Source organism: Pagrus pagrus (genome assembly GCF_965226575.1).
Source record: "Pagrus pagrus genome assembly, chromosome: 16".
Lineage (NCBI taxonomy): Eukaryota > Metazoa > Chordata > Actinopteri > Spariformes > Sparidae > Pagrus > Pagrus pagrus.
The window spans coordinates 11,371,432-11,396,935 of record NC_140200.1 but is presented as its reverse complement, the minus strand read 5'-3'; the positions used below and the strand labels follow the sequence as shown (position 1 = coordinate 11,396,935).

Here is a 25,504-nt window from a genome sequence, read left to right as displayed (position 1 = left end):
TGGCTTGCTAAGTGATAAGTCTTTTGTTGGTGCTGTGGAATGATGTTTGGCTGTGTTAGCAAAGTTGTCAACATGCTAGTTTTTTGATCTTACGGCAGGTCAGCCCTTTTCACCAGAGGTTTAGCTGGTAGCATGTCCCAGCTGTTATTGTTAGCCCGGCGTTACTGTCTGAGATGTGAGCAGTGCTTGTGCAAACTCTTGACGGCCACATGGCAAAAAAATTGCCATGTATTTCCGAGCAGCAGCCTGAATTGTAGTTCTCATGCTCTATTACATACTGTATGGAAACATTACAAGCATACTCCCATATCTCTGTCCCTGTTGCCGAGCATTTACATACCATTAAGATGCATATGAACTTTGTATGTTTGTATATTTCAGTAGACGGCAGAAGGAATTTCCAGCGGTGGTGGACTCTCACATAGAAGAGATCCAACAGAGAGATCGCCTGGAAAAGATACAGACGTACCGCTTGGTCCGAGACATTGTGCTGGAGCAACAGAAACAGCAGGCGCTCAACCAGAAGGAGCCAATTAGATGCCCGCTGGAGATGTGTGAGAACATGCAGGTCAGTCGAGACAGAGAGAGACCTGTGTGATATCTGAAAGTGAAGATGAAGGCAGTGATATTTATCAGTTTGAGAGTGAGAAATATCTGCTGTAAGCTGCTTTTCCCTCTGGTTAGACATCACTCTGTAACTTCTTCCCCTTTGCCTCTCTGTCTCGTCTCCAGGCAGCCTTGTGGCAGCGCCGCAAGAAGTTTCTCGACGCTTGCGAGGCATTTAGTAGCCGTCAGATGGCGGCCGTGAAAAAGGAACAAGAAGAGAAACAAGCTCTGGATGAGGCCCAGCAGGCAGTTCTAGAAAAAACAACCCCCACCTCCTCTGCCACCCAGAAGCCTAACAAACGTGCCAAGAGTGCTGGCAAGAAGAAATGATGGTCATTGGCACTAACTTCCAGTCTCAGCTCTCTCGGCAGACACCTCTCCACGAGTCTGTGCTGAAGAATCTGCATTTAATCACACCATCTTAGCCTTCATACTAGACCAAAAGATTGTTGATGCACCTTTTGCAGTGCTGATATTGTCTTTTGCTTATGTCTTATGACTCTTTAAAGGGGCACTATGTAGTTTTGGTGAAGAATATTAATCAGCTAATAATACAAACTTAGAAATACTCATTTTTTGCCATAACTGAATAAACAAGCTGTTCTCAGAGAAAAAATAAGGTCCCCAGAACACTGTTTGAAGATAGAAAGGTGGCAGGGTCCGTCAAATTTAAACAAAGTAAAACAGTATGAAATTGTGCTGTCCTTTAAGGTCAGTTTGTTTCATTATTTTTTAAATATTTATTTAGTCATGAAAATGAAGAGAGTTTGTTTTTCTTGAGTCAGTGAAGATCTTTCTATTCCCCTAAACTACACAGTGCACCTTTAAAGACTCTTAAAAGTTAGCTTGTTAATGTTTGTGATGATTTTCACCCAAAGATACCGTGTTCAGTGCCAATGTTTGTACTGTTTGTTCATTTCCCTTTTAAATGTATCAAATATAATACCTTTTAAATGACAAAATGTCTATGACTGGCTGTGTGCTGACATATAAAATCACTTCCTCTGTCATCGCAATTGAGAATGTCAAGCCATCTCACTTGCAATCTATGGCTTTGACTTTTCGATGCCCAGCATGCCTGATTATATTCCGCAAATCTTTTGTTTTCTTGAAGGTCACTGTATCGACTGTACGCCTCAAGGCACGCTTGGTACAGGCAACCTCCCACAAGCTGAGTGGTACCGATTGATCGGTTAATTGATATATTCATGCTGAGAGAAGCCCACAAGAGTCCTGATCCCTATGAGACAAAGTTTATGAGAAAACGCAGCAAAGGTAGGTGGCAGATCTTTATGGCGACATGGTAACTATCGATAACCCACAAGGTTAAAGCGAACATATTTCCAAACAGATGGTTAGGTTGCTAATATGCATTTAAACTGTTAATCAATATAGTGTTTCTCTCTCAGATTAATCTGATCTAGTGACCTAAGTGCCATTTTCTTTTAGCTCAGTGTTCGGAGTGCATCCAGAGGGTCTCCATCCCACAGAGAGAGTCAGCTGATCAGCTGAGGAATGAGAAGCTAAATTGGAAATGAAAGGGGAGAGGGTGCCATCTAGTGGCTGCGGACGTTAATAAATTTTCATTACCAAGCCTGCACTGTGCTGTTTGACATTAATGAATAGTTCCATTTGGTGCTGCTGCATGAAGGAAATGATCATTACTCTGTGTGTGTGCAGGTGTTAGAGTGTGTGTGTACAAAGTGGCAGGATGAGAAGAATTGTGAGTGCCTGCTCGTGTGTGTGTGTGTGTGTGTGTGTGTGTGTGTGTGTGTGTGTGTGTGTGCATGTGCAAAGTCATCCTGCAGTCATCTGCTCCTGCTTTAAAGCTTTTCAAATTCTTCCTTGTAGGAGATGATTTCAGAATGATAAAGGACCTTAATGTGGAAATAATAAGATGTCAAAGAATGCTGTAGACACAAGCAAACTTAAGCTGCCTTCTACACACACACGCACTACAAACGCAGCGTCTTCATGTCTGCATTGCTTGGTGTCCGTTATATCTCTGTGTTCCTCACTGCATTTTCAGTCTCTCCTCAGTCTGTCAGGCCTCATCTAGCCAACCACTATTTTCTCCCCTTGTAACTGCATGACAGAACTAATCCTGAAAGCCTTGTTCCTGGCACAGAACATTCCCTCTTGTCTCCACACCGTTCCCTCTAGCCCAATTCATTCCTCCCCTTTCTAAATCATTAGCTGTTATTTGCAGTTTTCCGCACACACCCAAACCTCCTCCTCCTCCTCTTCTGTGCACGAGGTGCGTATGTGTGTCGCACCATTCTGTTGTTGGAGAGAGAGAGAGAGATCACCCAACACTGTAATTGTCAGTGACGTGTGTGTATTAACGGAGAGGCTGTGTGTTAATTGGCAGCTGTTGGCTGGTTGGTTTGATGCAAATGTGTTGTGAGCGACTGAAGAACTCTGGTGTAACCTTGAAAGCAAGGGGACAGCCGGCCAGCGTGTGTGTGTGTAAACTGTGTGTGTGCGCACTTGACTTCCCACAAGTAATAAGAGAATATTTGATTCCTAAATGGACCCACATAGAGGGATGATGAAATTAAGCGAAAGCAGATACACATTCCCCGAGTGGTGTGGAGACTGTGGTGGGTCTTTAATTCACTTTCCATTTTGGAGGTAATAATTCAAGAACGCCTTAATCAATTTCTTTGATGTTAGTTATGTGAATGACAAAAGGGCATTCTAACTTGCGGGAACTGCTGATTCTTCATGGTTTCTCTCTTCTTTTCTATTGCAGCATCTCTGTCGCATATACGCTACTATATAGACATACTAGCTATATACTGTCTATATAGCTACTGTGCGGCACTGTCGTCAGATCTCATGTGGCTCAGTATCAAGTTCATCATGAAGTTACCAGTACATCAGTTAGTTGTTCAACTTAAAGGTGCACTATGTAGTTTAGGGGATGATATTGTGATCAGAAGCGATTGCCTAAACAAATTAAATAAACAAACTCTCTTTCACTTTGTTTACACTGTATGTGGTGGACCCTGCCACCTTTCTAGCTCAGCACAGTGAGAGTGAGATGCTAGATACATTCAAGACAGGACCCGATGCAAAACTTGATGAAGCTGTATGTGAAAAGCATGATTTGCTTAAGGTTAAATAAAATAACCTGTATTGATCTTCTGTTTTTTAACTTCTGACTTGATGCATACAGCACCCAACAAGATCAGACAATAATGTTTAGAAGATATCAATTCACAAATCTACACAAATACATGTAGTAATTCATCTTTGTAATCTCTTCATTCTCTTAAATAGCTGTCCAGGGCGAGAGCTATGGATAAAAGACTAGAATGGCACTTAGTAAAAAGGCCCAACAGTGCTCTTTAATTCAATCACTAACCCAATATCACTCTAAACTGCCACAACCGTAACTTGAGCTCAGCAGATCTAGGATCTGCATCAAATTGTCCTATTTCCGTTTTTTTAGGAAGTTGTTCAGCATTTTCTGAAAATATGCTTATTCACTTTCCTTTCAAGAGTTCAAGGAGAAGATCGATACCACTCTTCAATGTGTGCGCTGTATATAGATGTTGAGCAAGGAGACTGTTAGCTTAGCTTAGCATTAAGACTGGAAACAGGGGCTAATAGCTTCCACAGGCCCAGATTTTATTTATTTTTGGCTGTGGTAAGAGCAGGCCAGCTGTTTCCCTCTGCTTCCAGCCTTTATGCCACGCTAAGCTCATCGTCTCCTGGCTGTAGCTTTAGATTAAGCCTAACAGACGAACATGCGATCATGTGGACATGTATATCGATCTGATTTAACTGTCAGTAAGAAACGACTGCTTGTTTTTCCCAAAATGTTTTAGTGTACGTCTCTAAATTGTGCAGCGTCCAGTAATTCTCTTCCATAAGAAAGTGTAAACTGATTTTGCATTGATCTGTAAATCTGTAATTTACCCCTCAAGTCTTTAAGAGCCCGATGCTCCTTTTGCCTCATCATTCCCCTTTCTCTGCCTTGTATGAGCACATGCATTCCAGCACACATCAATAAGCGCACACACACGCACGCACACACACACACGCACACACTAACATACACTTCCAGCTGGCTCGGGGGGGACACAGGGTCCTTTGGCTTATTGGCTCAACACGCTGCGGCGCTGTCCCATTGTTGTTGCTCTGTCCCTCGGGGACTGAATGTCTTCAGAGGTCCGTCCTCAGAGCCTGCCATGCTGATAAAAGACAGAGGAGCAGGACTTTGAGAGAAAGGAGCCTGTGCTGCTGCTGCTGCTACTGCAGCTAAAAGACTCAGCTCAGACGACAGGGAGCAAAAGGCCAAGCTTTTACTGTATGTTGACAGAGTGATAGCACTGAAGGGGAAAAGGTGAGGGCTCACAGATTGACGCCCAGGCATCGCTGCAGTAATCCAAAACCCTTGTAACTCTGCCTCTAATGCACACACACACGCAGAGACACACACAAAAGCCCAGACCTGCAGCCGCAGAAAATGCTGACCTGGTTGCAGCCTCATTCTTGTAACCCAACTGTTTTCTCTCCCCCTGCCTCACCTTGCTTTTGCTTCACTCTGCCTTCACTCCTCTCTGGCCTGCTCTCCAGCAACGCCACCTCCCTCTTCAGCCAACACAGCACAGCTCTGCAGACACCAGAAGGAGGGGGGGGGAATCAAATAATGAGTCAAGAGTTTGAAAAAAAAAAAAAGCAACCCATCAGATTTGTGGGTGCAGGGTGAATAAAGCAATGAACACAAGGTCGTCATCAGTGTAGAAAAACAGCATCTGTCATCAGATTTAGGTGATAAACACCTATAGAGTGAGAAATCTTATGTGTTCTCTTGTAACTCACCATTAAGCTTTCTAATTGCATCTCCCTTATTTCCCTACAGCCCTCATTTATCAGCATCTACGAGATCCTCCCGGGACTACCACGACTTTGTAAAGATTAGTCTATTCCTACTTGAAGGTCAAACCGAGTCGATATTTAATGGAACCTCGTGTCAAGCGAAGGAGGATCTAGATTATCTGTCCGTGGTCCAGCTCTGTGTCCCCTTAAAGACTTGACAGTGACAGCAGAGTCCGTCTCAGAGCGCAGACGGGGGTTGACAGCTGTCCCTCACTCTGCACATCACTACACATTTCTTTTTACAGTGGAGGGGATCAAGGGATTGTGCGTCCATACATACCGAGCTGCCTTCTGGGATATTTTAAGATCCAGCTGCATCCCCTGACAGTTATACTAACTGCCTCTGATATGAAGAAACTTCTCTCGGTGGCGGCTGATGTGTGTTTGTTTTTAAAGTAGAGCACATGTCTATAGTTATTAAAGCGAAGTCATCGTGGTTGTCAGGGTGTTACTTCCTGTTTTTCCACAGCCCGTCCAAAGTGTTTATTTCAAAAGATCTTTGAGCAGATGTTGTGCTTCATTGCCATAGATCTATTCCACATGTTCATGCGGTTAAGGAGCGCTTGTTTAGCGCAGCGCTAATCGTGTAGCATTTGATGTCACCGCTTCAAAGCTCTGCCTCAGCTGATATGCAGATGAGGGGTAATCTAATAGATAGATGGCTGGATGGGAGGATACACACAAATTTCCTTAAATAGCATCACAGCGACTGCTTGAATCACAAACCTAATTGCCTCGCGTTGGAGATGATTGCATTAATTCAGCGACGCGCACTCAGTTTACGCAGCAGAGCCGGGAGGTGTCAGGTTGCCAATAAAACAGGAGTGTAAGTTTCATCCCACTTTATCGGATTGTGCAGTAGCCTTTTGCCAATCACAGGGGATGATTGCGCGGCTTAATTTACCATCGGAGGCTGCGGAACGAGAGGAGTCCTCGCTGAGACGGATCACCATCCCAGCACTGTGGTCCTCGGGGGGGAAAGGAATGTAACTGTAGTCAAAGTCAGCTTTTCTTTGCTCATTTTAACAACATGTTGGTCACGATGGTCTCCTGACAGACTTTCAGCTCTAATGCAGCGCCGCAGCCGTGCAGTCAGGGGTGGGGGGACCATTTTTTTCTGGAGGTGTATGGGTTGTTCGCCAGCTAATGCATGGAATGTATGCTAGCTAGCTAATGCTCTGATGAATATGAATAACACTGCGAGATGATAACCATTCATAAAATTCTCATTTTCATGACTATCACAGTCAACTGTGATATTGCCTTTCTAACACTCATATATTCTGGTTTTCCACTTTTAAAACATTTGAAATTAAAGGATAAGTTCACCCAAAAATGAAAATTCAGTCATTATCTATGTGCTGGTGGGAAGTCAGGTGATGTTTCGTGGTTGACAAAACATTTACTCCCCATCTACTTCAGTTGTTTAGAAGAATGCTGCAGCACTGTTTTGCTGTGAAGCTCCAGAAATGTTTTGTGGACCATGAAACTTCACCTGACTTTCCACCGGCATGGGGGTGAGTAGATCATCATCATGACTGAATTTTCATTTTAGGTGAACTTGTCCTTTAAAAGTGCGACAGGACACTGTTGTGGGATGTGGTACGGTTACTCAACTTGGACAAACCACAAGCAGAACTGCTGTGCGTTTTAATACTAGCACTGGTAGTAATAATAGCTAGTTGTAATCTGATTACATTTACAAATGGTATTTCTTTATATTTTTATATCAATATAGACAAGAGGGGGTGTCTGTGCTCTGAAGTGTGCAGCGAGATGACTCTCAGTGTGTCGCCACATCGCAGTTAAGCGACACAAGCACGGTCATGGTGAAGTGCTGATTTGATAAAGTGCGAATTGATTGGAGCTGAAACCACACAGGGGGATGGCTGTACAAGGGAGTCATCGATAACCTGTCCTGTGCTCGCCATTGATTATTGCCACCTTCGATAACAGGACAGGAGACCTCTCTGTCTCTCTCTCGCTCACACACACACTTCCCTTTGTGCCTAATTTTCCTCGTGTGTGCGTCAGGGATGAGGGTGGTCATCATTTCAAGTCCATGTGTGACATAATACCAGTAAAACCACGGTAGCCTTTCATTGATTGTATTGGATTTCCCCTCTGCTCCTTCAGAGGACTGAGACTGACAGTAGTAGTGGTCTCGACTCATTGGGTCCGCGACATTGAACGTCACTTCCTTCAATCTCCGCCTGACTGGTTTAAGTAAACTTAATTTTGGCTGCACGCCGACTGCAGCCTCTTTCTAAGAAATCTGTCCTCCCAGAGGTCCTGCGATGCTGACATTGGCAATGCCCTTTTCGTTTATAGTGGCATCCATCTGCTCAGCTGTGCGTGTATGTGTGTGTGTGTGTGTGTGTGTGTGTGTGTGTGTGTGTTGCTGGTCAGCTTATCGCCGTGGCTGATTATTGGAATTGATACCAGCTGTGCCGCCCCGAGTCGAGACAGGCTGACGCTGTGTCACATACATCCCCCGAGCTGTTTGCTGAAAACATGCCTGCAAACACACGCGCTCGCACAAAAAGTGCAATTTCAGTCATTTCTGGCTTGTTAGGGATGCGTGACCTTATGACCTTGAAAGAAAAACAAAAAGGTTTTGCTGTTTCCTGGTGCAGATGTTCACACACGTCTCTATATTATCAAAAATGAGGTGTGATGCCAGGATGATGAACTGACGCTTGTATTAGACTCCGGCTTTTTTGATTAGGAACGCTGCGGACGTGATGAAGGCTTTATGGTATTGTCAATTTCTCCACCCCCCCATCTCCTCATCTCTTTTATCTTCCCATCAATATTTATAAGCCCCACTGTAACCATAAGGGCTGCTTGCTTTGGTGGGTGGGTGGGGGGTGGGGTGGGGCTCTGTGGAGAGACAGATGTTCCTCAGAGCTTTGTTACCTGCCGCATGCAACGGTCAATGTTTGACATTGAAAACATCCTCTTATTGAACCAGGCAGACACAATCAAGTGTTCCCTCAAGGGCATCGGCTCATTAACTTGCAATGCCTCCCAGACGTTTGTGAGTATCATGCGTATTTTAGTTAGCTTGGTATTTCCTCTTTCGCTCTTGTGACCAACCACTTGCGTGAGTGTCCTCTGCACGTTTCCCTTAATCACGAGCCCCCAGCATGTGTGTCTGATGTTATATACGTGATGATGCCGTATGTCCTCTCACTTGTTAGCTAGTTCTTTACCGGCTGTGCGAGGACACAGCGGGTGGATGCGGCAGGAAGGCTCGGGGGTCAGAAGTCCTAAACTCAGGTGTGCAAGGATTCGCTTGATTAACTACAGCTGTCAGTGAGGGCGAAAGGTCCATGTCCCTCCAGTCCCTCTGCATGACAGGCAGACGCCCTGACTCTCTACGAGCCTGCTATTGTCCCATACGTCCCCTTGGGTTTTTTTTTTTTTTTTCCCGCTTTCACCAGACAGCACAGGGCCTCGCTGCCGCAGGGGTCAAACAGGGCTGACTGTGATGCCGAGCTCGGGGGCTGCACAGTGTGGATGGATTCAGTCTAGAGTGCTTGAGACAAGATTTTAAGTGGCTAAAGTCCACCGGAGGTGAATAGTCTGTGTGCAAGGACATTGATTCTTCTTGCATATGTTTGAGCATTGTCTGTCGATGAAACTTCACACAAGTTTTGTGTGTTTCAGTTTCAACTTTCAAGCTATTCAACCACTCATATAAACGGAGAACATACAGACATATTGTGTAAGAGCGGCCTAATGAGATGCACGTAGTATGTATATGACATGATGCATATTCATAATCTGTGCAAACATCTGTGTAATATATGCAAATTTCCATATGTAGGTAGGTGTTTTCACTTCACTCTGCAATCTGCTGTGTAACAATGCCCTTTACCGTCTGCTGCATGTGTCTTCCAAAAAAAAATAAAGAAAATATATATATATATACATATATATATATATATATATATATATATACATAATGTATGTGGAATCTATTTTGATTCCATGTGAATTGATTAATTCAGCCCTGACTGAAATAGTGCCACTACACTCGAGTCATTTAATCGAAGCCAGTGGGTATGAGGCTAATGCAGTGGCTGCTTGATACAGTCAGTCATAGTTGTATAGACGCTCCTGGCTTATCCACCCTTACCTATGACCTGAGATTAGCACCAGATTAGTGCTCCGCTCATGTGCGTAGCGGCTAATAGATCTGTATGTGCTCAATTTGCATATTTCCCAGGGTTGTTGCGTTGAATCATAATGCATAGATAATGGAGAGGGGTTGCAGAGGTGGTGATGTAATTGGTCCACGTACAGTTTGCCCGAAGAATAAAGTGTACCATAGTGAAAATGTACAGATGAGTGGTAAATGAAAAGAAAAATCCGAATGAAGGAGTGGAGAGATGTAACAAATGGTGGCTCTGTTATGCAGTGGGGGCGGCATTTTGCTGATACGGTTTGGGTTCACTCACCCCCTGCAAATCACTACAAATCAATACAAAGTTGTCCCTAATGTTTAAAATGAGGGTCAGGAGGAGGAGGATGGACACTCAACATTCATTTTAGTTTTAGACCAATAATGTATTCATCTCAAGAGACTTCCTGGTTCTGTAAAGATTAATGGGGCACTTTTTAGTTTTGCAGATGGAATTCAAACTCAGAATTTTGATATTGACAGTATTAATTAGATAAAACAAACTGAGAAATATTTATTCTTTCCATAACTGAATAAACAAGCTGTTCTCAGAGGAAAATAAGGTCCCCAGAACACTGTTTGAAGCTAAAAAGTTGGCAGCACAGGGCTAAGAGCTACTTTTTAACCCTACAAAATAAAATCTTGCCCAAATGAATGCATATAGCCATATCACTATGACTGTAAAGGCGATTTACACCCGTGCTGGTCCATCCCCCTCTCTCTTGTCTTTACACTTTGGCCCTTTACAAAAAAAAGAAGAAGAAAAAACACTAATACGGCGCTGGCCCATGAAAAGCCTTATCAAAGAGCACAAACACAGCAGTCAGACTCAAAACACAACACACACGCGTACACACAATGCAGCCAGATGAATGGGCCCCGCCGCGACACAATGGTGCTAAATTAAATCACTGATGTCAGAGTGGCCCTCCCCTGCCACATCACTCACTCACTCACTCACTCTCACACATGCAAGGATCGACTAATAAGGAGCGCTTTGTTTGCCTTCGCGTAATGTATTCTGGATCGGGCGATATCAGTCAGGGTTGGAAGGTGCGTGTGGTCAATTTCAGTTCATTATGCAAAATCAGCGTTGCAACAATTGTTCCCAAGCCAGCCTGATACGATTACTGAATTAATAATTTGCTCCCTGCTCCTCTTCATATCTTTTTGTGCCCTTTTTTACTCAACAGCATCTTCATTTCCTTGACGCATCCTTTACACCGACAAAGGACACGCACGCTCATATAATCAGCACTGATTATTATGTGCAGCTATGGCCGGCGTCGAAAATGCCCTTTTTTGGACTTTCGCCAGTTCAGGACCGAGCTGGTATCAGGTGTTGTTAGAAGGAGAGTGCAAACACTGCTATTACTTCCGCTGCTGTGCCCCCGTCCCCACTGCTGGCGGCAACCTGTCGAAGATGAGCGTGTTAGCAAACAGCCCAAACAGGTGGCAACGTCGGTGTCACTCATGCGCGAGTGGCCTCAGCTGAGCTTGTCAAGGCTGGTACTTTCATCTGTGACCTTATGAACATACACAGATGCACTGAGGTCCTGAACTCGACTAATTTAAGCTCCGAGGGGACACATGACCGAGGATAGAGTTTTGTGAGTTGTGGCGGCTAATCCAGATAGACCGCAGCCTGTCAGAGGTACTGGATGAGTATCGCATATTGAAGATTAGATCTTTTTACTCGTTAAGGGGCCCAACTGTGAGCTCGTGATCTTTTTGTCCCCAGCATCACAATACAACCATCTATCTATCATCTATACCTGCTGATCCTTGGTACGGCTGCTGTGTGCTGGAGCCTGTCATAGTTTTAGTTTGTGGTTTTGTCATTTCCTGTTTTATTTTGAAGTTATATCCTCCTGTTTCATGTCTCAATTTCTACTTCCTCCCTTTGTCTGTTTTCTTTTATGGCTGTCTGCCCCTCCCTGATGTGTTCCACCTGTGTCCAATTTCCTTCGCTATTGCTTTGACCTCGTTTAGCTTTTGTGTTTGGTCCTCGCATTTTGTATTTTGCTCTCCGTTTAGTTGCTTGTCCGCCTGTGTGTCTTGCGTTTTGGTCCCCTATTTGTTAAATCGCGACAGATCCCGGCTCACATTGGGCAAGAGGTTAGTGTACACCACTGGTCAAGTTAGCAGTCGATCACACACATATAAACAGATGACTTTTTACCCTCACAATCGCATCTATAGCAATTTAGTGTCACCAAACTTGTGAATCTTTTGGACTGTGGGAGGAAACTCGAGTCCCACGCTGGTAGAAAATAGAAACATCCACACACTTCTGGATTTGTTTCTGTGAGGCAACTTTGTCAAATACCTGCATCACCATGCCACCCTCCAATAGGTTACATTCACTAGCAATTCACAAACAAGTAGTAATTTATTGCTGTTTTGATTGGAACAGGTCTGAATTCAAAGATCCTCTACAAACATGAATTAAGGAATACATATATTCTCTAGTGTGTGCTGGACACAAGATGTCTCCCTCATCACTGTAAAGTCACTTCTCACTATACTGTATGTGCACTGGAGGCTTTTTGAGTTTACACATCACATTTGTGTATGATGAATATTGGACCAGGACCGCCTTCCAAACCATTTGTGATGTCACAAATCATGCTCACAGGCCCCGCCTATTAAAATCTGATCTTTAATTTACAGCCAGTCATACATCGTCCCACACAGTGAAGCTCAAACATTCAGCAGCAGGAAGAGGAACTTAAAGCACATTTTTGTCTGGAGGGGGACTTTAAAGGATTTATATCACAGTCTTTGTTGCAAAGCGAACGTAAAGATTAGCAGAAGCATCACCCTGACGTCTGACGCCAACGAGTTATTCTCGTCATTACACATGACATTACTGCAGCAGAGCCAAGAGAGCCACGGGGCCTCGACATTCATCTTCCAATAAGCACCACAACACTTTGATAAAAAAGCACAGCGAGCTGGTAAACGATGCAGAGCCACCTGTTCTAAATGTCGAACACAATCTGCAGCAACCGATGTCAAATGAAGACACCATGGCCTTTTTTTCTGTGATATCTGATGCCTTCAGGTCGTGTCCGGCTCAGGGGCCTTTCCCAAACCCATCCCTTCTGAGAAGCTCTTCATTATGAGATGCATGCAGTCACACTTGCAGCTGTGTAAGGGTTCTCCATATGGAGAGGGAGGACGGGGCTCCACCATGAGCAGGAAGAAGCCGTCACCATGGATACTGATAGAGGCATTGCTTGCTCAGCTGTTGGGGTTATTCAATGCACTGGTTACCAAATCAGTTTGTATATCATCCAACATATGGAGGACAAAGTGACATCACCAGATTTTCTTTCTTTCTTTTTTTTTTTTTGTCTTTGTTTAAACCCAGCATATAAATGTATCTTAAGGGAAACGTGTCACATCCATGCAATGTTTCTCCAATTCCTCAGTCCAGCAAGGCCAGATGTGATGGTCTACCTCCACTTGGTGGTTTGAGGTGGCCTTTAATATGGCGAAACAATCCACGCCAGCACACAAACACGGGGAAAAACACGCAGTGGATGGTGCCGATGGGTGTGCTGGGAAGGATGTCTGACGCTCGCAAACGCTGCAACATCAACAACAAGCATCGCCAGGTGCAGTGGAGCAAAACCTACTATGCGTGAGAGGATGGAGGGAGGGGGGGAGGGATGGAGGGAGGGAGGGGGGCGTTGTCGCTGGGGGCAGATGAAAGAAGGAGAGAGAGAGAGAAAGAGAGAGGGGGCTGGCAAGGTGGCGGGATTTGCGTTGAAGCCTCTGCTCTGTCAGACATGCGCAAGAGCGTCAGCAGCAGCAGCAGCAGCATCACCGCCACTGCGCTGCGTTTCCGCCTTGGCTGAGCGGCGCACACAGCCCGAGAGGGGAGGGGAGGGACGCCGAGGAGACGAGCGGAGCCACCGAGACGCAGTGGGGGCACGGCACGGCACTGCACGGCACGGCACGGCACAGCGCGGACTCCGAGCGAATTATACACCGACGCACCAACAACAGCAACCCCATCATCACCAGAAAAAAAAAAAAAAAGAGAGACCGACGCGCCGAGGAGCGACCTGTGCGGTGCGCGCCCGAGACTTCCAGCATGGAGACTGCGTTAAATAACAAGCACTAAAAATGTGAGATTATACAGAGGATATATCAGAAGAGAGAGAGAGAGAGAGAGCGTGTGCGTGCGTGTGTGTGTGAGAGAGAGAGGGAGAAAGTGGCTATCCCCTTTATCTTGTGCGGGTGATCTCAATTGTGTGCTCCGCAGTCTGAAAAATGAAGAAGTTCAACATCAGGAAGGTGCTGGACGGCTTGAAAGAGGTGTCCTCCTCCACCCCGTCTGTCCAAGTGGGGCCACAGGAGAACCATCTGATCCAGGAGACCATCCAGTCCGAGCATTTCCAGCTCTGCAAGGTGGGCGAGTCTGATGCTTTATATTATTTTTATTTTTTAAATCTACGCCTGTTTTCATTCCCCGATTAATCATCTAGACCTTTATTTATTTATTTATTTATCTATCTATCTATCTTGATCAGTCACAGTTTGCACTGCGCTTATCCCATCTCAGGATACAGCAGGTGCGAGTGAGCTCCACACAATACATGAATCAATGGGCAGCGCATTTTGCTCCGTAGTCCTCCTTCTAAACTCAACTGAAACGAGCACCTGCCGGCTGGAGGTGTATTTATTTAACATTTGGTGAGGGTCAGGATCATTAAAGGGGCTCTGCGTGCGCGCCCGATGCATGCTGTGTAGCGTTGCGCATACTGTGTGGCGACAGAACAGTAAACATTTGCAAGTTCCTGAGCGGTTGCATGTGTTGAGGAAATTTCTCAAACCAAGCAGTGATACCATAGGGTGTCATCCCCCGTGGAAATGCGGTCGTTTGCTCTGTGTGTGCTTGGCATGAACTGTCATATCGAGGGGTTGGGCCAAACTGATCCCCTCTTGCATAATCTGCTGGGTTTGGATTAGCAGAACGGTGCTTTATGGTTCATGTGTGTGTGTGTGTGTGTGTGTGTGTGTGTGTGTGTGTGTGTGTGAGAGAGAGAGACAGAGAGGTTGTCTTTTTTCCTCTATCCCCTCTCCCAGACACACCTCTCACACTCCCTCTCCCACACACACACATGCACACACACACTACTTTACCCCCAGATCATTGATCCATTGGGGACTGATGGCGCCTGAAGTGAGTGTTCAAAAAAAGGGAAATGGCTCACCCTTCTCTCTCTGCTCCGGCCACAACAACGGATGGGGAGCGAATAAACACTCATGCGATTTACGTGCTATGCATGCTACATATGCCACCCCCCCTCCCCCAAAATAAATAAATAAATAAATAAATCTGTAATGTTCAATCAGGATTTCCCCCAAGTGTGCCCTAATGGTTTGGTGTAGCCTTTTTATAGACACCGCTGTGTGCTCGCTATCGATCTCCCCACATGTTTGACCCGTAAAGGCTTGTTTGTGAATTCTTTCCAAGGCTCTTAATGTAAAATTGCTCTATGTCTACGAGGTATTTTCAGGCTGGTGAGGTCGTGTTTCTCATTGCTCTCTTACTTTTAGATCTGCTAGCTACTAGTCATCTTGTTTGAGTCTGTGTGTGCCTCTGGAAGTCAACATCATGATAGAGCGATATGATTGCTGTCGACCATCCAAACACTAACGTAAAGTGCCAAAGGGTTCGGTTAGGTTAAAACCTTGTGCTGGGTTAGGGTTGTGTTTGAACCAAAAACCTAACCCTTTTGGGCCTTTGTACCATGATGGAGTTATATGATTCTTGGTTGTTGTCATACGATTGTTGATCCAAACAGTAAAATAAGATGCAAATGGTTTAGGTCTGGGTTAAAACCTAACCCTAACCCTTTTGTGGGGTTAGGTTTTAACCAAAACCTAACATTTTGACCTTTTGTAGAGTCATACAATTGTTGTGGTTGTTTACAGACACCAACAGCCATCAGGACACTAACACAAGGTGCAAAATGTTTATGTTTGTGTTCGACCCTAACCTTAACACAAACCCTTTTATGGGGCTGTTGTTAGGGATAGGGTAAGGGTTAGGTTTTTAACCCAAAACGAACCCTTTTGGACCATGATAGAGCCATTCAATTGTTGTCTGTTTTAGAGACACCAATAACCAATTTTGTGGGGATAGAGTTAGGGTTAGATCATAACCCAAACCTAACCCTTTTGCACCTTTTGCACCACTAAAGAGTCATATGATTGTTGTCCAAACACTAACATAAGGTGCACAAGGTTTCGGCTTGGGTTAAACCTTAACCCTTCCCCCGCAGAAGGCTAAGGATTAGTTTAGATCGAAGGCTAGGGCAGATCAGCTTTTAAAAAGTGAAATAATCAGTCTTCAGAAGTAATAAGTCAGAGTGCCTGAAGTCAAAACTAGAAAACCAGATAACACAATCTAGAGTCAAGTCAACACACCTGAGGGCTTAGGGGATATTGTGGTTTACTGGCTAGCAAGAGTAGCTCAGAGATTGTAGGTTTGATTGACACTACAGCCGAAGTATGTCTGCCAGCAGCCAGGCATCTGATTGAAGTCTCTTTGGACAACACTCCATCCTCCTTCCAGCACCTTCACTGTCTGCGTGGACACAAACTCTCTGTAATGTTTCTCTGCGAGGAAGGCAGGTGTCTCTGCTGCACTGAGTGCTTCTTATGTAACGTGCTTTAGCCTTCTGCCGCTAAGCAAACAAATCCAACAGCCCACCACCGGCTGACTGATGCCATAAAGCGAAAGTCACACTCACACAAACATACAGAGGGTGGACAAGGAACAGAAACACCTAACAGTTTAACACAGTCCAATTGAAGACCCTGCAACAAACCGTAGCCAAGTGCTCATTATGGGTGTGTTTTCCAGGTTTTTTATTTCCAGACTTCAGTGTAATCACGACCTCATGTGGGAGGCAGAAAGAGAAGGAAAATGAGATAAAAAGAGAGAAATGAGTGAGAGAGAGGAAATCTCAAAATAGGCTCATGATTATAAAAGGATCCTGAAATGCGAAGCCAAATATCCAGGAAAGAACAGGGTAAATGCGCACGGAAAGAGCCTTTTTGTTCCTCTTTTTCATCCTCTCTTGTCCGTGCGATTTCAGGCTTTACATTTCTGTTTCATCACACTTTCCTCATCCATCTGGGACCATTTGTTTACCAAAAAATCATGTGTGTGACATCCTTTGACAAAACAACACCCCTGCTGTGAAATTCAAATTGATATGCTCTCTCTAATGCATTCTCTTTTTCCATCTCTCAGACCGTCCGCCATGGCTTTCCCTATCAGCCGTCATCCATGGCTTTTGACCCGGTGCAGAAGATACTGGCCATCGGGACCCAGAGCGGGGCTCTCAGATTGTATCCTTTCAGTTGCCATTGAGCTGTTATAGGTTACTGTGGCCTGCCGCAGATTCTTTAGGTCTCCGCATCCCTGGGAGGCAGCAGCAGCAGCAGCAGCAGCAGCAGCAGGTAAGTGAACAGATGTCTGAGGTGCTATAGTCAGATGCTGATGTACACTGTTGGGGTCTTCAGGGTGTTTGTAGAGTTGCCAATGAAGTTTTGGTCACATTCATCGGTTGCCAGTCACCTTGAGATCAGTATGTGCTTGTGAGCTTCGGATTCAAGAATAAACTCTTCGATTTATCTTTGGGATGGCTGCTGTCCCGACCTACAATCTCAGGGCGTCAGTATTTGACAAATTGGGAATGAGATTAAAAAATCAACTTTCTTATGAGTTGGACCTTGAAAGTTGAGGTAGACAGTTCTTGAGAAAGATACAGATGGTGGACAATTTCAAGGAATAACCAACAAAAATGTTCTACTCTCTGGAACAATCTCGATTCTCCCAAATGTGTTGAATCAATTCACATCTTTTTTATTCTCATCAACCCATTCAACATCCCCTCGTGCCTGGTATTGTACTGTCTCTCCACTCATTCATTCCCGACTTCCATTTGATTTGTCACCCATCTATAGTTGATTGTTGAGTCTTATTCCTGCATCGTCAAAACTGACGCTTTGGGTTGGTATTCGGACTGAGTCCACTGGGACGGTGGCCAACCCCCAGCAAGTGTTTGTATTTCACGACTTGGGAATAAGACTCAACTATCACTTATAATTCTCTAGAATTATCTGCTTCAACTTTAAAGGTCCAATTTGTAAGAAAGTTGATTTCTGAGTCTCATTCACAACTCGTCAAATACTGACGCTTTGGGATTACAGGTCAGGTCTTGCTATCCCAAAGATGAGTTTGGACGTCTCACAAATTGGACCTCTAAAGTCCAGATGCAGTCACTTGATAAGAAAATGCTTAAACCATAGACCAAGAAAAGGCTTTACTCAGCATCCCTTGAATGCCACATTTTAGCTGCTCTTACCGCCATTACCTCACTGCAGTGCATGAGCTCACACAAGTTAAATCATAAGAAATGTCATTAAAAGTCCACATTTAGCCATTCAGCTTGGGAGAACGAGCGGTTGAAGAAGCTCGTGCTGGCTTGACTGCAGTATGAGGACGTTTACACAAACAGGGACAACAGCTTGCGCTGAAATGGCACCGCGGGGAGTCGTATAGCTTCAGAGAACGCCCGCGAGCTCGCCTGTATCAGGCTGCTTTTACAGGTCCTCCATGTGTTCTCCTGCCTGTCCGACAACCTTTGCCAGCTCGTTACGGTGTGATGAAGAGCTGTCCTGCTTGGCTGTCCCTCGCTCCCACCTGCTGGCAGCCATGGCTGTGACTCAGTCTCGTTCACCTGGCGCTGGAAAGGTGAGGATATAAACAGAGACGCTCTCAGGGAGAGGAGGACGGAGGTTGAGTCTACAGAGCCGTGTCTACCAGACTTATGTATGAGAAGATAGGAGATGAAATCCCTCCTCTGGTAGAAATACTGTGTCTGAGCTGATGCGGGAACTGGTGAATAAGCTTAATGGGGCTTATGTCTTGCTGGCTGCTACATTACTCCTGTGAGCTCCAGGCTGGCTAAACTCACGGTGCAAAAGCAGCCGATAACTGATCAGCGTAGAGATCAAAAATCCCTTTCCGAGACGGGGTGAAGTGATTTTGTCTGATGGTTCCTGCTAGCTGAAACTGGTCGCTTTGAAATCGAATGAACAAAGGGATCTCTCTTGTGTTTGAGTGATGTGCATCAGATAGAGTCTTGTCTGAGTCAGAGGAAGGTGAATTGGGAGTCACCCATCTATTCTTTGCTTCTCTTCCTGTGTGATTTGCTGTTTAGTCAGCCCTGTCTCTTTATCTGATGACGATGATACCGGCGTGGCGCAGATGAAGGCCGAATAATGGAGATTTCTTGATTCGTATTTTGTTGCGTTGCCATGTTGCAGCTTCTTTCATAGCTCGCTGTGTTTAAGTTAAAGCTCTAGCAGGTGGTAGATTTTCTGACATCCTTGGACACCTGGACTGATACACATCTCTATACTGGAGGGCAGTATTTTTGCAGTTAGCGGCAGCTCGCAGCTATCGGTGTCCGTGCATGTTTGTGTGTATGTGTGTTTGCTTGCCTGGCTGGCCTGCCAGGACATTTGGCTGCACCTCTCTCCCATGGAGGATTACAGGAAGTGGCAGATCAAGGGCCTCAGCCTGGCAGCGTGGCAGAGGACTGAGAATTACAGCAGGAGCAGGAGGTGTGCGGATGTGTGCGAGCGAATATGCGGCGACATGTCTGCGTGCGTGCGTGCGCGAATCCTCCGAGGAGACGGTTGATCCCTCCAGCCACAAAGCCAATCACTGCAGTGATCCCCCCCAAAACTGTCCCGTGTTTGATGCTCACCACCGACTCTGCTGCTGCTCCCACTGTCCAGCTGGGGAGATGACAATGTCCCTTTGGTGCTGTTTGGAGTAGGGAAAGAGGAGAATAGAGGAAGAGGTTGGCTGGAGAGGACGGGCCCGATCGACGAGGGAGAGCAGACAGGGAATAGAAAGGAAAGAGTTAGAGAGGCAGGCTATCCCCTGCTTCAAGATCTAATGGCCAAGAATAGAATCCTTATTGATCTGTGTGTGGTAATGCACTGAGACAGATATGCCCAAGTGCACACACACACACACACACTCTCTCTCTCTCTCTCTCTCTCTCACACACACACACACACTGCTGTGAACTGTTTTCTGCATAATATCCCAGCAGCGAAAAAAGAAGTCGTGAGCATTTTGGAAAACAGGTTTCGCTTTGCAAGCAGTCCACGCATATTAGCTCTCCATCGGATTAGCGGTGTAATTTCAAAAATAAGCAGAAGTGCTGTGTTCTCAAATTGCTGAATGAAAAAAAAACGCTTTAATGATTCGGGATATTGAGACAAAGTGTTCGTAGTAGAAAGAGGGAGGGCTGCAAGAAGCAGAAGGAACCCTACTCCTTTACTTGCTCTGTTTGTCCTTTATTTCTCGACCAGACAGAGCGAAACTTGTTTTCACTTTCGCCCTTATATGGCTCGACCCAGACACAAGACTCCTTTGCCATCAGTTTAATGGTGGTACTATTAAACCACATCAGCAGCAGGTTGTTGACACAGAGCGCTGGTATCATAAACTCAGCAACAAGAGACGAAAAAGGTGGGGCTAATTCATCATAATGAGCTGCATCAACCACATAATGTAACGATGTTATGGACCTTCATCAGTGCTGAACAGGATGTTAATTGAGATCCTTCAGCCCCTTGATGAAAAGATTACATTTGCCAGAGCAGACAGCCTTATCTGAGAGGAAACACTTGTTATAATATGTCATAAGAATAAAGAAAAGTCATTCAAATATCCTGCCTCATGCCTAGTAGTTAATGGTGCACTATTTTAGTTTCAAACATTCAAAGATGAACCGAAATTAGAATGTGAAGAGATAACACTTTCATGTTATGTCGAAGACGTCCATTTATTGTGTTTTAGAGATATCCATTAAAGTCATCATGCTAATCAGCTAGCCCCCAGGCTAGTTTGTAACTCAGGAGGTAGTAGTCGGATGGTAAACAACACCAACGCTCTCCTGGTTGTTCGGAGCTCCCAATCCGGGTAGAGTCAGCTAGTAGGACCGCTAGCTGCACAGCTAACTGAGGTAACTAGCTAACGGCAGCTACAGTTAGCGGTAAATCATTTATCATATATTTTCTGTGCTAAATCAGAAATTTTGCTGGTTTGGGACTGTATTTAATTAAGCTCTTGTTCATTAAAACATCTGTAAACAGGATTCACTTGGAAGTCTGGGAAGTTATAATATGTTGTCCTGACACTACAGTGAGGTATCTTATGGCAATGCTACTAATATTTTAAACAACACACAGGACTTGCACGTAGTACTTTTAACAACAAGCGGTTCAGTGTTTGGACAGAATCCATCTGGAATGTAAACATGAGTTTTGTCCTTAATCGAAAAAAGCCACCACACTTGATGAAATTTATACTCTGCCGGTTCCATTTGTGTGTTAAAGGCAAGCATAATGTGGGCGGAAATCAGTAAATTTTCTCAGAGCACCGTGTAATGGGAAGCTCTGTCACTCCCTGACAGAAATCATGGTGCTCGGACCTCATTGGATGATTTTGGCAGCTTACTGCCATCAAACCAGGCTCATTTCTGTGTGCGTGTGTGTTTGTGTCATCTGTGTGCGTGCGTGTTTGCCGGGTGGTCTGCAGCTGAGTGTGTAACAATGCGGCGGCTCACTGGAGAGACGGCTCTTTACTGGAGGTGGCCAGGAGAGATGGCAGCACTATAACTCAGAGACGCCGTGTGAGCCAGCAATAGATCAAATTGTCACTCCATGCTCTGCCAGATTATCTCATCGGCAGGCGCAGGACATCATAGGACACACACACGCACACATGCACAGTTATTATTTTGGGGATAAACATCTGGAGATGGCGGAGCTAACACACACAGATGACTGTAGAGGACGAATACAAATGTTAAATACTGTATGTGTGCTGACTTACACAGAAGGGCAGATGTTTGCAAAGACAACTTTGTACCATTGATAATACATTCACTCAGGTACTGTACTTAAGTACAGTTATGAGGTACTCATGCCTTAGTTGAGTATTTTCATTTTCTGCTACTGTATAAGTCCACTCCACTACATTTTGGAGGCAAACATTGTACTTTTTACTCTACTACATGTAGTTGATGACTTATGTTACCGAGTTACTTTGCTGATTACTGTACATGCTGCATCAGAGCCAAAGACGAACATTTACAGATTAATTTATTCCATCAACAATCAGATAATGATTTATTCTTTCCTTTTACCGGGCAGGAAAGTAATCTTAAAAGTAACTAGTAACTTAAGCTGTCAAACAAATGGAGTGGAGTAAAAAGTACAGTCAAGCACCCTGGATTTGAACCTGCACAGTACTCAAAGTACTTGTTTGTTGAGTCTTTTGTTCACCGTTTCCATTGACGGAATGTAACTGAGTACATTTACTCAAGTACTTTAGTACAATTTTGAGGAGGTTTTGCTTTCCGTCCCCTGCTGCTTAATACTTCCACTCCACTGCATTTTGGAGGCGAATATTGTACTTTTTACTCCACCACATTTATTTGATTACTTTAGTTGCCAGTTGCTTTGCAGATTACATGCAAACATGTGTATAATTTACTTTTGATACTTAAGTACATTTAATATCAGATACTTTAAGACTTTCATTCAAGTACTATTCGTATTGGTGACTTTTACTTTTGCCAAAATACTCAAGTATGACTTCTGAGTACTTTTTACAACAGTGTTTGTACAAACACACATCAACACACACATGCTCTGCAGTAACTGCTGCCGTAGCACAGATTGACTCTGACATATCTTCATCATCAGTCTTCATTCTGATTCACTCAGTAGCCTCTGAGCTTTGTCTCCAGTCACAGGAGAACCTCACCGAGCTCCCCGACCGGCCGACTGATTGGAATCATTTAAAGTGTTGAAATAGAAATCTCAGCTCAGCAGCAGCGGTTGGAATTTCATTGTTATTTTACATACATATGAAAGCGTTCAGTTGCAGCTCACGATCACTAGAGAGCTTCACAGCATGTGCACATTTTTCTTTGTGAACGATTTTCAATGTATGTGAGAAATTCCCGAAGGATTCTGATGTGATATAAGCTCATGTTTCACAGAGTAGTTCACAGACGCCTCTAACGGCATACTGACTGTATATAATTCATACATCTGCGATGATGGTAATGGATTTAGATAGCAAAGAGTGATTACAGTCACTCTCTGGCTTCTTCAGTATCTTCAGAGACAGTGGTGAAAAAGTGCTCGTGTGGAGCTCTGTTTTCAGGTCACAGATCATTTGCGTATTCATTTATTCTTCTGTTTTCTTGCATCTTTATTCTCTCGACCCCCCCCCCTCTCTTGCTTTCCAGCCAGTTGCGGGCCAACTCTTGTAGATGGCTCTCCATAGTGCAGACCAGGCCTGGGGTTGTGTGTTTGTGCTCAGTTATGCAACGTGCCGCTGCAAAGACGAGGCCGACTGAGACAGCAACAGTCTCATCAAAGGAGTTAAGCTGCTGCCGCCACCGTCGCCACCACTGTGTTGTGCACAGTATGTCGCGCATCCATGTGTGATAAACGCACGCATCTGTTTTCATTTACCATAATGCAACCGGTGATGACTTCGAGGAAAATTCATCACTGCGTCACAAGTTAGCAGGGTAGCTAGTAGTAGCGTATGGGGGATGAAAGAGGAGAGGTATCACACGAAATCAAGCGGGATTAGTATCTCATCGCCAGTTGACCTCATTTTACTTTTCACACAAGTGGGACAAGGATCGGGGAGCAGGAAGAAGAGAGAATAGCTTGAAATGAAGTATTGCAATCCGATTGAGAGAGTTGAATGGTGTGCGTGTGTGTAAAGAGCTGCTGGTACTGTTGTGTCAGCCAGATGGTGTTTAAAAAAAAAATGGTTAAAAGTAGTGTCCATGGTGAGGTCACCCGAGAGCTGCAGAGATGTGGCTTTCATGTTGGTGCACGTCGACTTTACACCATTACTGGAACAGAAAGTTTGTGTGTGTGTGTGTGTGTGTACGTGCCTGTGAATGTTTGTGTACCTGTTCACTGTAGTGAAGTACTCTTAATAAAAGACCCCTTGTGTACCTGGGTTCATCTTTCATGCTCTCCAAAAAGCACTCAGCTTCTTCTGTTCTATCGGTTCTTAGAAATGGAAAACGAATTTTGCTGCATCAGTAGCACAACAATGTAGCTGCCGCTTCCCTCTGTCCAATATCCTGACAGTGTGTCCTGCTTAAGTCCTTTAGCCTTGACAAGTCCCAAATGGGATCCGGGTTTAGGATGATTAAAGTTGTGCTGCCATGTTGCTCCTCTTCAATAATTTAGTGTACATTTAACTCCAGCTTTTACTCCCCGCGCTCCCTGCCCCTTATATCCGCCAAGTGTTAGCTTTGTGTGTCTGTTTGCGTGTTGAAGTGAGACGTATGACTTTGAAGGCTTGTTACGCTTCGCCAGCTCGCTAATGGAGAATGTGCACATACAGAAAAAAAAAAAAAACATCAATGCTGAGACATCTACAGCCTTTCTTCCTCCAGTGAGTCATCACAATTCAAGAAGCGATGAGATATTTTTGTTCACTAGAAAGTAATGTTATTGGAGGACAAGAGATCTTGATGACCTGGAGAAAGGTTAACAGCGAGGGCCGCTGTCGGGGATGAATACTAAAGACGTTTTGTCCAGAACAGAGTGTGCTTTTGGCCCCGTCATCAAGGTTTTTTGTAAATTGGGTACAACATTTAACCAAAGCTCCATTTAACATTTATTTAAGCTTGATATAGAGGGAAATAATGAATGTTCAGAAAGCGCCGTCTGCATGGAAAGCAAGCTGTAGACTAGTGTGTATGTGTGTGTGAGATACAGAGCAGCAATGACAGAGGTCACCAACCTGTGCACTAATTTTTCCCAGCAGACGACAGGCAACGCTTGAGCGGCTTCATCGTAAATACACAGTGTCATTCGGGCTGCAGAGAATAAATTGGTTCACATTTGTACGCATACACTCAGAGGGCGTGCCCGCTGCACCCGTTGATGGTTGGCTCTATTCTGACTGCTTGTGGACGAGTGACAGTGTTTTGACCAGCCAAATTATACAGCATTTGCTGCTCTGGGATTGCTCATGATGTTTTGAAGCACTAATTAGATAGCATTTTAATGAAAGTAGGCACCGAAATAGCAAAAGTGACTTTCAAACAAGATATGGGACCCCGATGATGGATGCCGCAGTTTTGTATGCATTGTTTTAAATACAGTATGTGTCATCTCAGATAGAATAGCGATGTTTATGTAAGCTGGCGGTGGAAATGGAGAAGATTGCATTACGGCCCCTCAGCTGATGGTGAACACAAAGAAGCTAAGCGGAGAATTTGACCAATTCTTTATTGAGAAAGCTTTCGAGTTTGTTACAACTTGAATCTGTGGCATTGTTCAACAAAAAAGATCTGAAAAGGCAAGGAATACGAACTTATGCATTTATTCAGCCAGTCTGAAGTGACTTGCTGACTTCATTTTCAAGTGAGTCTGGAGTTGAGGGTATCTTATTTGTTTCTGTTATTTGCCTTACAACAACCTGTACAGCTGTGTCAATCTCATCCATGCTTGTGGCCATTTTCCATGGCTACTTTTCATGATTGTAGCTATGTAACTGGCTAGCTAGGTATACAGCTGCTAGCCGGGTAACTAGTTAGCTAGATAACTATGTAGGACGATGGCTTCAAGGGTTTTAATTCCAAGTACAAAGCTCTTAGAGCGAGGATGAGAGGCCTGTTGGCAAAATGATCAAAATGCATCCCCCTTGATAAC

The 25,504-nt window shown here is 44.6% G+C and overlaps 2 protein-coding genes and 1 long non-coding RNA gene across 12 annotated transcripts in view; 2 read left to right on the top strand and 1 right to left on the bottom strand.

The window, feature by feature from the left end:
* adgb (androglobin) overlaps window positions 1-2,204 on the top strand; it is a 43,040-nt gene extending 40,836 nt beyond the window's left edge. For 3 of the 8 annotated variants that reach the window (XM_084378239.1, XM_084378236.1, XM_084378243.1), the window contains 3 exons: window positions 382-568; window positions 733-1,881; window positions 2,056-2,204. In XM_084378239.1, the coding sequence (XP_084234365.1) occupies window positions 382-568; window positions 733-936 (391 nt within the window). In that variant the 3' untranslated portion in view covers window positions 937-1,881; window positions 2,056-2,204. Of the gene's footprint in view, window positions 1-381; window positions 569-732; window positions 1,882-2,055 lie in introns of those variants that run through there. The other 5 variants (XM_084378242.1, XM_084378240.1, XM_084378238.1 and 2 more) reach the window with 4 other exon arrangements.
* Window positions 2,205-4,459: 2,255 nt separating this feature from the next.
* LOC311272101 lies at window positions 4,460-5,908 on the bottom strand. Of its 2 annotated transcripts, none has more exons than XR_014624513.1 (3): window positions 5,440-5,908; window positions 5,145-5,230; window positions 4,460-4,808 (listed from the first exon to the last, which is right to left on the bottom strand). It is a non-coding gene; the product is annotated as an uncharacterized lncRNA (long non-coding RNA). The 2 variants fall into 2 exon arrangements; XR_014624514.1 differs by having other exon boundaries at window positions 5,777-5,908.
* A 7,542-nt stretch (window positions 5,909-13,450) lies between these two features.
* stxbp5a (syntaxin binding protein 5a (tomosyn)) overlaps window positions 13,451-25,504 on the top strand; it is a 101,660-nt gene continuing 89,606 nt past the window's right edge. For both annotated transcript variants that reach the window (XM_084378393.1, XM_084378392.1), the window contains exons 1-3: window positions 13,451-13,824; window positions 13,962-14,107; window positions 16,965-17,062. In XM_084378393.1, coding sequence (XP_084234519.1) covers window positions 13,970-14,107; window positions 16,965-17,062 — 236 coding nt within the window. In that variant the 5' untranslated portion in view covers window positions 13,451-13,824; window positions 13,962-13,969. The remainder of the gene's footprint in view (window positions 13,825-13,961; window positions 14,108-16,964; window positions 17,063-25,504) is intronic.